Genomic DNA, 15817 nt, shown 5'->3' on the forward strand with positions numbered 1-15817 from the left:
AATGAGGGGCCACAAGCACACAATGCTTTGTTTTCAGTAAAAAAAAACAAAAAAACGAGTACCACCATTAAGGCTACATCGTCACAGCTTGTCAGGAGGAATGTGCTGTTGCTACTCCACCAGTCAACTACATTCCCAAGTGACAAGGGACCAAATGTGATAAAAACAAGTTGGCAACACTTGTCTAACTGGAAGAATCCTCTTTATTTCACCATTCTATGAATTAACCAGCTAGTGTTACAGGCATATGCTGTGGGTATTCAAAATTCACAATGCAGTGATTTTACTGTTTAAAATGACAAAAAAAAAAACACTCCGCGAGGGTGCACCAGTGTAATTTGATTTATTTCATCCCGTATGCCTAATTTTTCAACCAGTCAGTGGACTACATTGAATGGATATTACATCCAGCATTTAAGATAGGGATTCATACTTCAAGTAGTGAATTAAAACAGCTGCCTTCATTTAGCAAAGTTCAGGTGACTTTAACCACCTAAAAATCTGCATTAACCTGTGTCTAGCTGTCACGACCAGGCATCAGAGGGTTGAATGAGTTTTTCAGCAGGGCAGACTCATCACTGTGAAGCTCTTTCTACAGACCCTTTTTCATGCTGCACTTTCACAACAGTCTTTGATGTTTAATTGTATCCCTTATTCTCCTTCATTTTCTTTTAGTTCTAGCTCTAGCTCTTTTAAAAAAAAGTTTGCATCTGTTTGACATTTTCTTCTTTCCCCACTTGATTTCTTATGCCATTTGTTTTAATGTCATTTCTAAAAAGAGGCTGAACAATTTTACATGTTTTTGTATTTGACCTATCATTGCTTTTCTTTTTGTGACAGTGTTTTTGAAGTAAAGCTCCTCAAGTTAATTTTAAATGTTACACATAAAATGTCTATATTTGTCTTGTCTTGATTTTTAGATAACCATTGTCCTTTCAAACACATTTTAAATGTAAGCCAATAATGAATCATATATATTTAGAGGCATTTAAAATGTTCAAATATATTTCAAGTATATTTATTTCATTATCCGCCACTGTAACAGATTCAATTGTCAGAGATGAAAGTAACCACCACAACTCCACCACATGCTAAGGGAAATATTATGCTTTTTAATCTGCATTTCATTGGACATCTTACAGTTGCAATGTGACTGCATTTCATTGATCTTTGTACATTGCTGCACATCATATTGAACTAAAACATGCTGTGTTTGGTCTCTTCCATCAGGTAGAGTGCAGGCTGTTCTGCATTAGCCTACAGAACTATACAGATACACTGCAACAATATCAAATTTCTGAGACTGTATATCAACTGCAGTGAATTTAAACTATGATGTGATCATGGAAAAAAACAACTCCGTTTTATGTTGTGGTTTTGAATGTATATGTTGTATGGTTTTACAGGGGATGGTGACTTCTGGTAGTTTTCAGTCAGCTCTGAGGTTTGCAGGTATGAAGGTTTATGCACTGTGCTCCTCTTACATACCACTGTGTAACTTTCCCTCCAAATGTACAGAGCAGTAAAAGAAAGGACAGAAAAGGACGGGGGAGAAACATTGAACGTGTGAGCGAGGAGGCGAGAGTGACACCTTCACACCCACTTGTCAGTTTGCTTGCTCTCGCTGTTGCTCTCTTGCTCCTTCATCGTCCCCCTCTTGGTTCTCGTGTTTGGTTTTTGGACTGTGAAATCTAAGCCAGGGCAAGCCGTGTCATCAGGGATGAAAGATGGAGAGGGCAGAGAAGAGGGGAAGTTAGGAAAGACCTGGGGGTGGGAATGTTGAGGGTGCTGGTGAGATTTCATCGGACGAGGGATGGATAGCTTTGCCAACACATTGTGTCATCCATCAAAATCTCAATGACGTCAGCAGGATTTCAAAGTCCAAAGTAGGTTAGTGCAAAAATGAATGTCACTAGAGGTGATAAAAACAGGCAGAAATCTTTATGACATCACAATTCTTTTATTTCACTAAAGATGTTTCACTTCTTAAAACGGTTTGTTAGATTTTTCTGTATATACAAATGTACATATAAACATTTATAAAATGACACAAGCAAGTTCAACAAGAAAACAAACAACTGTAAATGCATTCTGGGAAGTCCCTTCAACTTGAGGATTGACAACATGCAAGTGAAATCACATCTGCACATCAGCCAGTGTACCATGATACTGTCAAGACAGTATAGAAATCAGTGAATACCCAGAAGTACTGAAGAAGCTCAGCTCCCTAAAACCTGTGTCTGTTTTGTTCTCTTGATCAGTGGCTCTCAACCTCATGAGAACGTTAGACTGGCAAGGACATTTGACACCAAATAAATATAATTTCTTTGATCCAAATGAATTCTGATGCATTCCGTCTGACTTTTCTGATGAAATACCTATCAAATGTCAAAAAAACTTTAAATAAACTTCAAAACAAACTTCAAAAATAATACTTTCTGCATGAGGAGCAGTGGGCATCACTTTAAGAGCCAAAAAAACCCGATTGAGAACCACTGATCTGGATTAGACTATTTGTTTACTTGTATTGTTTTATAACTGAATTGATGTGTAACGCCAGATACTTTCTATGGTGTTCATATAAACTGCCAGACCTGAATCAAATTGTCTGCTTTTATATATTGTATAGTGTGAATGTGACAATGGTGCTTTGAGAGACTCAAATAGATAGCCTACTGTATCACAGTCAGTCGAGTGCTACACAACAACATGACAAAAATCCTACATAACCAATTTGGCCGTAGACGACAACATTTTCAATACACAGACTTAATAATCTCTATACATGTAGAGGAAGAATAATGACATTAATGGTTGGAGATGAGGAGCATGATGCAAATCTGTACCTATGTTGTGAGCATTTTAAATTCACAGGAAAATGAAGACAATGTCCTCTTGTCATTTTCAATTTGACATTAATCCATTAAGTATATTGATCTGTTTGCTTGCAGTTTTGTTCCTTATGACTCAAAAACAGTGTGCATCTTAAATGATAAAAAATGGCAATTGCCATCCTCATAACAAAGTAATAGAAAAACATCTTTGAGGTCCTCGTCTTTGGAAACGATCCACGTCCCACACTCACACAAACAAACACACGCAAACACACACTGACGGCACTCTCCATGCTCAAATAAAAAAATCTGTATATAAAAAAATTTCTTAGTGTTCATGGTCCCAATGACCAGCATCGGGTTTAGCATTGTCTCTGTTATGGCGTCTCGGTCTGCCTTAGTGTAGCAGCAGGGCTAATAGGACTGGGATCGTTGTAAAGAAGATTGGAAGGGACACCAGCTGTGCTCCTGAGCTGCCGATGCTCCTCTGGACGTTTGGCTCCATCACAGCAGGGTCATCTGAGGAAAGAAAGGGGGAGGGAGAGTTAGTTTTGGATTTTATCATTCCAGCATGGTAAACACACCCAGCTGAGCTCCTCTCAGACATGGGACTGCTGTGACTATTTTACATCGGTCTGGTATATTTTTAAAGAATCCTCACCTGCTGGGAGCCGGTTAGAGGGGTTGTGAACTCCTCCAGCAGCAGGAAACTTTCCTTTTCCTTCATCCATGGTTTTCCCTGTATCACCTGCCTTGGATTTATCTAAATGGGTCTTTCCAGAGCCTTTGTGCCCAACAACATCCACTCTCAGCCTTAGACAATCCTGGCCATGGTGATGCATTGGCTTGGCTGTGGAAAGTCAGACAGAGGGAAATGTTTAATACAAGAAACCACCTCAGGATCCAAATAAGGTGATACAAATGGCACTGCTATTATAGATACTTACAGATATAATAATAGCTCTCTCCCTGTCTGAACTCCTTTCCCAGGGTGAAGGGAGTAAAACGCTGGAATTTCTCAGAGAATTTCTCAGGAGCGTGGGGAGCGAACGGCCGCGAGCACTCCCAACGCAGCTGGTCGAAGGAGTGAGGTTTGCACACCTCGTAGTCCTCCTTCTCCACCATGTACAGCATGTAGCGCTCAGCTGCATGCAATGACACCTCGCCGTGGGTGTAATGGGGGCAGATGATGTCCAGATAGTCATTGATATGCACTTCCACTGCGTACTCATCCCACAGGAAGCTGCAGGGAGACAGGAAGAAAGAGGAGGTTACTTGACAAATGTCCTCACACAGCAAAATTAAATAACAACACATGTTCAACACGCACCCTGGCAGCTTGGCTCATTCAATGTACGTGTTAAGAATGGCAATGAGGGCTAATCACACGTAGACACACACAGCAACAGAAAACAGACACTCATGCAAATAACATACATGTGCACCTACAAGCGTGGAATTCAGGTATCATGTGAAGATGTTTGTGGTGACGTATTTCAGACACTTGTGCAAACCCGTCACTGTGACAGAATTAGAAAGAGCCTGATCAGGCCGGACTTGTTCACTTTGTTTACAGACAAGACAACACACCTTCTCGTGAAGCCCTACCACCATCCCACTCACACACACCTACTTGCTCTCTGCTAGTCCACTTTTGTATCTCTCCAACTCAGGGACTCTTTCTGTCAAGTCGCTTTAAACTACTTTCCAGTATCTGAATGTTTGTCTATCTGTGTCACACTAATTTTCTGTCTCTGTCTGTACCTCTGTCTCTCAGTTTCTCCCTGATTTCATCAAAGACAGAGTAAGAGTGAGAGGAGACAGTCAGACTGTCGCTCTCTCTCTCTTTTCATCTTTACCCTTCATTTAGTTTTATGGCTCTTTTTAAGCCTTCCTGTCTACTCTTTGCTCACCTACTCTGCCCCCCCGTCACAATGAAGTATACAGAGATGCTGAAAAACAAGTATAAATGTACAGCCCCACTGCACATATGTGGCAATGATGTTCAGACAGAATATAAAAGCAGGATTAAGGGAGCTGTGTTACATTTTTAACTTTACTTATTGTTAATAAGTTAGCTACTATTGATGTGAGGAACAGATTTGTTGGGGTAAAGGGGAAAAGAATTTAGGAGTAAACCTTTAGTGAACTCTACCCAGTAGTCTTCACTTTCAGTTTCACGTAACTAATATGTCTTTCCTTCAAAGTAAACGGGATGCAGGTTAGGCTGTGCTATGTTCAGTACGTGATGTGCGGCTGGCTGGCATGCTGCAACTGTTGTGAGATCAGCCAAAAGCCAGGAGTTGATGAAAAGGTTGATAGAACTGTATTACTCCGATTACATCCTTAGGGGTGACAGGTTCTAATCCTCAAAATCTGTGCTTAAATGGAATGACTGCTTGTGTTTAGCGTGTAGAGAGTGAAATCAACAAGAAAACCGTTCCCGTGTGTCTGCCATTGTTTATGTGTGCTCTAAGTGTGTGTGCTCCAGCATCAAAGCGTGGGACGTGGTGGCTCTGACCCCCCTTGTCCTGTTGTTGTGGCTCCTGTTAGGACCCCCTGGCCAAGTCACAGACACATTGGCTCCAAACGTGGGCCTCTAACCCCTCCTTCCTGCCTCTGTATGCATTTGTGTTTGTATGGGTTAGCGCTAACCTACCTGTCAAAACATGCTTTGTTAGCTGAGCACAGCTCTATACTTGTTATCCAGGGCTAACAGGCTGATCATCACCCTCCTCCTGCAATCACTGCTCACTCTAAGAAAAGGTTCTTTGTAAGTGTGTACACTCCTGTGCAGGTGTAAACGCCTTTGTTTGCGTGTATTTGCGAGGACAAGTGTTTCAGTGAAAGGAAAAGAGACTGTAGCAGCCTAATTGGCCAAATAAGCTCTACTCTCATCTTGTTCCTCTCTGCTCTGTTTTCTATGAGTCAGGCCAGTAATAATAGAGTCGGAGAAAACAAGACACTTGGAGATCTCTAGCTGCTCCTTCTGAAGTGAGGAATAGTTTTAAATTGTATGGGATACACCTTTTTCCCACACTGTGTCCTTGTTAGTGGCCTAGCTGACCTTTGTATGAAAACACAGGCTTGTCAAAAGCCAAGAAAACAGATAGATTCTGTTGCTAATTTAATTCACAACTCATGCTTTCAAGAAAGCTCTCCTTTTATCCTTCTCTTCACCTCCTCATTCCCCCCTCCTCTTCCTCTCCTCCATTGGTCTGGCTAATTAAAAGCTGTTAGGGGTCTGGGGCCAACGCGTTCTCTAGAAAAGAAAGGGAGGAGGAATGAATAGGGTGTAATTATACCCTTTCCCTCCCCAAAGACAGAATGCCTGAAGGCTACAGGGCCCCTTCAACCCCTGTACCTTACCCCCTGTGGAGCTTTCACTACCCTGACTGGTGTGGATGTGTGTTAAATGTGTGCTCATGTCACTGTGAGTGTATTTTTACATTGCATTTGTGTTATTCAGTTGCTTGAATTAGTCTTTTTTTTGTGCTGTGGATTGTGTGGATCTTCATATGGCCACAAGTCAAGGAACTGATAAAAACTCTTGCTCACAGATGCCTGTTGAACCAGTTTTCCAGCGCAAACATGTCTTTCACTTGTCCTCTCCCTCTGTCCTCCTCGCTCTCCCTACTTTATGTTTCAATCATCAAAGCTCTCCACTCCTGGAGACTCTCGGATCTCCCCGCATCTACTCCCGCCACTGGCTGACAGTTCTCGGGAGAGTGAGAGTCACATTAACGTGATATCTATGTCGTATGTGAGAGTGAGAGCCAGGTGTGTTGAGTTGTTGCAGACCTACTTTTCACACAGCTTCTTCTTCCTGTGTGTTAGTTTTTCTGTGTGTGTGTGTGTGTGTGTGTGCATGTTTTCATGGGAGAGGGATTCTCTGAAGACCCTTATTCAGGGCGTCTCATGTCCAAGGCTCATGAGCACATCTGTTTATAAGGGCCTACTGTTGCCTCTTGTGCGTTTGAGTGTGTATGTGTGTGTGTGTGTTTTTTTTCTTGCATGTGACTGAGGTGTGGGTAAACAGCGAGGGTTGAAGGTGGCTGTAGCCTTTCTTCCTCTCTGCCGAAAAAAAGTCATTTCTCACTGTGGAGCTACTCTAGCTTTTGCACAAGCGGGCAAGGTGTGTGTGTGTGTGTTACAAGGTATAAAATAGTAAATTAGCTATAGCACTATTATTAGTTATGACAGTAGGAGAGTTATTCAACACTTGGCCTCCTCACTTAAGCTTTGAAGTCTTGCCATTGTCCTTGCACTGTTTTACTACCTCTTCAATTTTCTTTTTTTCCTGCCATCTCTCTTTCCTTTTCCCCTTCTCTCTGACAACCCTGCCACTGTCTCCATTTGTCCCCCTGAGCTCTCGCTGGTTTCGGTCAAACAACTGACACAGGAACTCTGTCTTTCACAGTTTCTCTGGGGAGTGTTTCGAACTGGCAGCCGGGTCAAGGGGTTAGAGTTCAGGGTCGCACACACACTACCATCTGAGTCAGCGCTGAAGAGGTTTGTTTCATGCACATGACACACTCACAGAGTGAGTCAGCACCACTGCAACACTAAACAGATGCACCCCCCCACCATTTGCTCCGCAGGTAATCAGTAGTAAGTGTGCACATGCTGGAATGTCACAACGGGGGTGCTGCGGTTTGGATAGTTTACTGTGTTCTCACAAGGCACACTCATCAAATTTCTAGTCGCACTTTCACACACTTTTACTTTGAGGTCTACACTTAATACCCTATTAATTTGCTGTGGTATGGCATATTCACACCTCCTTTCACACAGGCTGAGGAGCTGTCAGTGGGTCTAATAGGTTTAGCTGCTCACTAGTGGGATACTCCATTATAGCCAATCTAATATCCACTGAAAGGTCTTTCTATATTAGCTTCCAATGTAATCTACCTTCACTATTGCTCTACTTCATTGTCTTAATAAGACCCAGTGGGACTGCTTCCTCTACTCGGCACCAATACAATATCCTGTCCCTACTTGGATTATAAATCCCTCAACTCTGTAGTTTCCACTATTTGCAAATCTCCAGGTGTTTGTATATGCATGTATGATATAGTTAAGACACTGAAAATCCCTTTGCAAGATGAAAGTTTTTTAAATAGTCAACATGTTTCTCACTTATTCAATTCCAAACTTCTCCCCTCCCTTCATCTATCACTGTCCACTCCCTCCTCCCTCCGTCTGCCTCTCCTTTATTCTTCCAAAAGCAGCCCATCCCCCCTCTCCCTATCCTCTATGTTGTCTTGTCTCTTAACACTGACATAATATACCAGCGCTCTTCATCCAGGCTAATTTCTCAACACAAATCCCTTTCTCCAGTTCACCCTTCTCTCACCCTGCACCCTACTCCTCCTCCTCCTCTCTGTGCCCAAAATCTTTTCACCCGGTCTCCCTTTTTGTAGCCTCCCATTCTGTCTGCGATGAATAGAAGAAGGCCAAATGGTATCATGCTTGGTTTAATATGTTTGGGGGGTCATGGAGAGTTAATCGGTGTGCCTGTGTCTGTCCGTCTAGCTAAGGGAGAGAGAGGGAACAAGTTCAGCAACTTTCCATTAACTTTTCAGCTTTTTTATTTGTAAAAAGTTTTGAATTAACTGAGGCAAAACAAAACATTAAATATATGAGTACAAGCTCATCTGACAGAAATGGGTTTCCAATTCTGCCCTTTAGAGGGCGATGGTGGGCTATGAGCAGCCAGCTATTCCTGAAATGCTATGAATGAGCAGTGTACACACACACACACACACACACACACACACACACACACACACACAAGCACGCACGCATACTACAATAACACTAGGCAAAAAGCAGGCCTCTCTAAGGTTACCAGACCCCAGGCAGAGAGGTGCTCTGTCCTCCTCCGGTGGAAAACTACTGGGGCAAAAACAGAGGAAGGTCTGTGAGAAAGAGGGGGACTGATGAAGCGAGGGGAGGAAGTCTGGACCACAGATAAGGAAGCGAGAGGAAGAGCAGAGAGAAAACAGAGGTACATGGATACCAGGACGGGGGAGGAGGATGTCTACAAACTTGAGACGCAGATATATAAGTCTACTGTAGTTTATGAAGTCAGGACTTGTGCTATTAGCCTATGTGTGAAGGTATGTGTGTACATTTAGCAGCCTTTTATGTAAGAGGACAGCTATATCAACAGGAATGCACACAAAGCCTTCTGATACTAAACACACAGGATTCATATGGAGATGTACTGATGCTTGTAATTGATTGTTCTAGTGCATGGTGAATCCCATCTGGGAGATTATGGTGGCAATGGACCACTGTGACAACTACAGGTTTATTAAGTAGGCCTGACTTACCTACACAGATACACACACACATATACACAGCAGATTATAGAGGACATAGCTTAATGAAACAGATAGAAGTTACATCACAGAATCACAGAGGCATTAGTATATATATAGCATGAAGCCAGCTGGATGATGGTTTTGTGTCTATGGGTCAGATGGTCAGATTGCAAGCCGTCTGTAATCTATGTCAGTGTGTGTGTGTGTGTGTGTGTGTGTGTGTGTTCTCATTCCGGTAAGATTAGAGGCCAACAACCAGACGGAACATGGGCTGGGGAGCGGCATATAATGAGTGGAAAGAGAGACACGAACAAGGATAGAAGGGGGGTTTGAGGGAATATCAACTCCCTTCACCCCAAACTCATCCTCCAGGCCACAAGTATGTGTTGAGGCAGGCCCAGCTGCTTCAATAACAGCAAAGGCAGACAGTGCCAGACACAGACGGAGATAAACAGAATATATGATAACACCCAAACTCTTGTTAAAGACTTCTGCACAGATACCGGGACCGTCGCAAATGCAGGATGGATGAAAGCAGCCAAATAACACAGAGAGCCCATATGAAAGAGGTCGCGGAGTACTGTGTTCATAGCATCCACATCTGTGCAGAGAGATCTTGAATGTACTTGAATCAGTATGTAGAGAGGAAAGAAATGGAGGGCTCAGGGGCCAGCTGCCAGTCTGGGAGGAGACCCAGCTGTTAAAGAGAGGGAAAGGAGTGAAGATGGGGAGAGGAATAACAGGTACAGTGCGAGAAACACACACGAACACACACACATTAACACACACAGCTGACAGAGTTGAGTATAGTAACAGCGGGGTGGAATGCTGGCTGTAGCTAATATTAACACCCAAGTCCTCCCTCTTGCCCCCCAGTGTGTGTGTGAGTCACACATTTATCATGTCTCGGTAAGACTGTCTACGGCAAAGGCCACTCCTTATTTTACTCTGATGTTGGGACACATACACAAACATGCACATACAGAAACACACTAACAATCACGTACTCTCAGTCCACAACAAAATCAAAATCACTTCCTGTTAAAAGCTGACTGAGGGCAACGCAAGTTCAAACTCTCTCTCACACACACACACACACACACACACACACACACATATTTGACAGGCAGAGACATGCACTGTAAAAACAAGACCAGACCAGACTGAGAAAAACATGCCTCTCCACCTGTCAAGTAGGAAAACTGTACACACACACACACACACACACACACACAAACAGTTTTAAATCCTTATAGAACTTTAAGTACAGGATTAAGCCTTTATCAGTAAGTGGCACTGACAAGTTGGTGAAAATCAAACACACTCAGATTATAGAAAAACACACACACCAAAGCTGCTCTCTCCCCTACATGAATGGGCAGACTGCTGCCATCTGGTCACTATCCTCTGCCTAAGACAAATCACTACTGCTTACAATCAGACCAAGAATCAATTATCATCAATTATCCACAGCCCTCTGCCGTCAAAGCCCACTGATAAATCAATGTAATCCTCCGAACATGTGACTGATTGAACACCAGGGACAGTTCGGGGCAGGTGGGCTTTTATTCAAATCTGGAAACCAGAAGACAAGCTAGATGATGGAAGAAGAGGGGACGAAAGAAAGAAGTGAGAGTGAGAGGAGGGAGGTGTGGGAATGAGGGATTATAGAGGAGTAATCGAGACTGTAAAATGTGGTAAAAACATGTGGAGGGCAGCAGATTACAGTTTCATTTTGGCTTTTAGCTGTCATTATCCTCCTAAAACAAATTTCTGACGTTAGACTTTCTGAGAAACTCTAATTCCCAGTGCGAGTGTGTGAGTATTTGAACGACAGAGAATGAGAATGGTGAGAATGATTTTTCTTCTGGTCATTCAACTCTTATTTGACAGCAGATACAGAGGGCCAGAGACAGCAGATGTGAAATCTGAGTATTAGACCAACCCAGTTCTCTCTATCAGCCTTCTTTGTGTGTCTATTAGCCTTTCTTATTTTAACTAAAACTCAGAGCCCCATTTCTTTCCTTTATCCAGACATGATCAAGACCACTCTGGTTTGACATTTCTCTCTGTATAGTAAGGCCTGTATACCTTTCATTTCTATCTCACCTGAACCAGAGTTTATCCCCCTTGGTCTGTGATGACTCAGGTGTAAAACTCAGGTGGGTCAAACCCCAGCCTTTGAGTCACACATGGACTAGCCCATGACACAAGCACTGCTCATGACGACAGGAGTTTTTCCATTAGACTCTTTATCCAATTATCAGGACAATCGTTTTCCATGTTGCAGGGCTCTTTTTTAGCCCTGCGTTTACTGTCTTTCTTAAAGGGCAATTAGAGAGCCAGTAATGAAATCAAGACACGACTAAAAGGCCATAATGGCTTTTGCCCTTGTTGCGGATTTTAATCGACCTATCTCGGCAGCATAGAAGCGGGGACCGTCCTTCTGTTTCAGCTCGGTTATAAAATAATGCTGTCTTTCAAGCGTCGGGATCACTCGCTCCAAGATAAAAGCTCAATAAATCGCGCTGCGATATTGCGCGTCTGTCAAGCCCCATCGATTCCACTGAGTGGTCGGATAGCATTACATTTCTGACCTCAAAACAAAACAATCAGCAATATGTGCCTCCCTCTCCCTGACACACACATACACACTTACTATCTTCCCCAATGAAAACCCACTTTAACACACTGAGAGTCTTAATTTAGTGTAAAACTGATTAAATTAACCTAGGCTACTGATTCATTCTCATTTATAGACCATAACACACACACACACACACACACACACACACACACACACAGGTGCAGACCCTACAGACATCGTCACTGGCCAAGTTCATACTCGTCAGTCTATTTTCTACTGTTAGAGTATGTCTGTGTCTGTGTGTTGGGGTTAAAAATAGTGGCGAATCGGTCCATCTGTCCGAGCACTCTCTCTATCTTCTGCCTTTGCACCCTGCTACTGCTCTAGAGTCATTACAGTCCTGTTAGGCGAGTTTAAAAGGGCAGACTGACCGCGCAAGCTTAAACTTAACACGAACCTTTTTGGTGACATGAATGAAAATAACAACAACAACGTTTCATTGCTTAAGAGCCCGATCAGCCTTAATGACACAGGACTTTGGATATGTGAAACTTCAAGAGAGTAGAAAATTACATCCTTTCGCCTCTGGAGACATAAGAGCATTCACCCAGTCACACAGACAGAGCAGCGATTGATAGACTCTTCACAACTACTTAAACATTAGACAACTTCCCGCACTGCAGGCGCACACACACACACACACACACACACACACACACACACACACACACACACACACACAAAAAAGCACAGATCATCACTTACTTTGGGTTCGAGCTGTTCCAGTAGACGCTGTGTCTGTCCGCAGAGGCGAACCAAACACCGATGCTCAGCGCCAAACACACTAGATACACCATATCCATAACTCCTCTTCTCCACAAGAAGCTTAGCTTATCAAGTTCAGCTGGTAAGTGATAATTTTAAAATGTTTCAGTTGAAATAATAAGATTTAAATGCGTAAAATACGCGTACGGACACAAATCGTGGATTTTACGGTCCGAGTAATAATGAAGACAGCTTAAAGTGACGTTGTTCGCCAAATACTATTGCAACTCCTGACTGGTTCAGAGAAGCGCTACTTGTCTGTTTTGTCAGGCAGTGGTTCCACCCCTCGAGTTGCCGCCAACCAATAGGAGTAAGGTCATCTGAATACCCCGCCTACCGTAGTCAGCAGTGAGACGAGGAACACAGAAAAACACAAAAACAACTCTACTACCACTGTAATAATAGAACCGTGATAAACAAAATACAAGTCAACCATATTCGAGTGATAAGACAACACAATCATAAACAACTAAATGTAAAAATGTAAAGAAAAAACACGACCGAGACACATATATGGACAGGATGTACCACACCAGAAGGACATCTAAAAAATGTATTATAACAATGTGGCAGTGGTGATAGAAGTATTCACTAAAGTAAAAGTAGTCCCACACTATAAAAATAGTATATTATAAGTCAAAAGTCCTGCAAACAAAAACATTCATAAGTAATATCAACAAAATATATCAAGTATTCTTATTAAGTGTCATTATGCAGAATTGCCTCTATTACTAGATCATAATTATTGATACAAGCAGAAGTTTAATGTTGTAGTTGGATGAGGTGGCGTTAATTGTAACTGCTTTATATATTTTTGGTTAGTTTAATCTGTAACAATGCATACTTTTATTTTATAAAGGGATCTTTTTTTAAAATGTAAAATTTCAACGTCAAAGAAACTACAGCTTTGGAATAAATGTAGATGAGTAAAAAGTACACAGTTTTCCTCAGAAATGTACTGAAGTAGAAGAAATTCGGAATACTCAAGTACTTTGTACTTTTCACCATAGAAAATTTGATAATTTAATTTAATAACTTAAGGGAATTCAGCCATTGTGTTATGTTTTTATGTTGTTGTGACGTAACATTGTAATGTGTTGCTTTTGAGCTGTGTTGCACTGCTTTGTGATGTACTGTGTGTTGCAATTCATTGCATTGTGTTGGGTTGTTATTATGCGTTGTAATGCAGTTTGTCAACTTGTGTTTTTTTGTTGTTGTGCTGAATTGCCTTGTTTCGAAATCTTTGTTGTTGAGGATTTATATATTGTAAATTGCTGCACCAATGCTGCCAAGACAGATTACTTTATTGTAGTGTTGTAGTACTCAAGACCAGTCTTGGTTTCAAGACCAGTCTTAAGACGACTTTTTGATGGTCTTGGTCTTGTCTCAGACTTGACCGCATTTGTACACGGCCTTGTCTCGATGTCAGACATTGAGGACTCAGGATTTTATTTCAAGACCAGTCAAGACCATAACTTTGGGAATATCAATAAATTGCTTTTGCATCGTCTGATTTATTTGTTAACTTCCAAACTTTGATTGGATGTAAAACATATTGCTTCAAATGCAACAAATAACCCTAATTAAAATGTCTTAGCGACTGTCACCCCTCCCGGCAATTGCGATGCTTGTGTTGATTTCAGCTCTTTATTGTGTTTGTAATGGGTGTTTCAATGGGAATGTGGATCTTTCAGATCAATTTGAGAAGTACCTATGATCTCGTTCCACATTTTATTGTGTCATGTAATGTGGGGAACTGGTCTTGGTCTTGACTTGGTCTCATTTAGGCAGTCTTGACTACAACACTACTTTATTGTATTGTATACTGAATAGATTTAGGCTCTGGTTATCCCACTAGCTGTGTTTCAATGATTTGAGAACCCTCTGCAGAGAGGCGTGTATGTTCATGCAGGATGTTGTTGTCTAGGTACGCTGGTGAAGTGATTATGTTCTCTCAGATAGTAAAGAATTATTACTGTCTTATCAGTCAGTCTAATCTCGTGGTCTCTGCTTAGCCGTGTCCCTAGACAGGTAACTAAAGAAAACAACCTCACAGATGGAGTGGATAAAGTCCAGACCATAGGGTGTCAGCGGGATTGTGGCCCCAGCAGGAGAGGGCTTCCCTCGGGCAGGGATGGAGCCCAGCTTGGGTTAGATGGTTCAGAGTTCCATAGCTGCAGGCAAACCGGAGGGGGCATTGTGTGTGTACGCTGTCTGTGTATGTGTGTATGTGTGTGTGTGTGTGTGTGTGTGTGTGTCTACTTGTATGTGCAGACAAGTTGAGTGTCTGACTGTCCCTAGGCTTGGCTGGGCATGCATACACATATCCTGGCACTCTGAGAGGATCACACACACACACACACACACACACACATACACACACACACACACACACACACACACACACACACACACACACACACAGGAGGAAGAGGGGTGAGGATGTGATGTGATAAAGAATAATAGGTACAAGTGGTCAATTTAACTTTTAAACTTTTAAACAGTTCATTATAAATTCTCCTTGTGCTAATGTATCCATTCTATATGAACCTTTCTTTCACATCGCCTATACAAGCATTTATTCCTGTAATGCCCAACTTCTTTCACTTAGCTGCACTGACATTAGAAAATGCTTTAGACACAAGTATTGATTTCCTCTAAGGAATGACTGAAATGCAAATACTGTTCCAGCAGCTCCAGATGCTTCAGACTAGCAGCAACAGGATCTCCTAGTTCTCGCTCATACACAACATGAGTGACTTCCAGTGTGCATTGCCTTCCGCTGCTCAAACATGGGATCTCCTCACGGTCCGTTCACCCAACAGTGTAGCAAGACGGAAACACATGATTAGATATTCACAACCCACAATACACCTCCTCTCTGCAGCTGCAGCCAAGTCAGCCGGCAAGCATCTCACATCACACCACATGCACACACACTGTATGCTTACTACATGTGTACTCAAACACACAGAGAGAAACAAACATTTCCGTCTTCTCTGCGGGTTATTATGATGGTGTTGTAGCTGGTAGAAACTGCGGATGACTCTCAAAGTGAGACTTAATCCTCCCACAGCCCATACATGCACACACAAATACTCACAGACAGGGAAAACCAGGGCTTCTGAGAATGACAGTAAAGCAGAGAAAATGTGATGGCTCAAAAAAGAAACTCACTGAATAAGTGTTTGAGGCGATGGAAAGCTCGACAGTTAGAAGTGGATTAAAGGAAGACGGGGGAA

General features: G+C 42.3%; 1 protein-coding gene across 1 annotated transcript; it reads right to left on the reverse strand.

The window, feature by feature from the left end:
- Positions 1–1944: 1944 nt before the first annotated feature.
- Positions 1945–12790, reverse strand: efna1b (ephrin-A1b). Its single transcript, XM_046046025.1, has 4 exons — positions 12516–12790; positions 3782–4077; positions 3496–3684; positions 1945–3353 (listed from the first exon to the last, which is right to left on the reverse strand). The coding sequence occupies exons 1-4, from the start codon at positions 12611–12613 to the stop codon at positions 3232–3234; spliced, it is 705 nt and encodes a 234-aa protein (XP_045901981.1). The 5' UTR covers positions 12614–12790; the 3' UTR covers positions 1945–3231.
- Positions 12791–15817: the final 3027 nt, after the last annotated feature.

The sequence above is a fragment of the Micropterus dolomieu genome, linkage group LG03 (genome assembly GCF_021292245.1).
Source record: "Micropterus dolomieu isolate WLL.071019.BEF.003 ecotype Adirondacks linkage group LG03, ASM2129224v1, whole genome shotgun sequence".
In the NCBI taxonomy this organism is placed as follows: Eukaryota; Metazoa; Chordata; class Actinopteri; order Centrarchiformes; family Centrarchidae; genus Micropterus; species Micropterus dolomieu.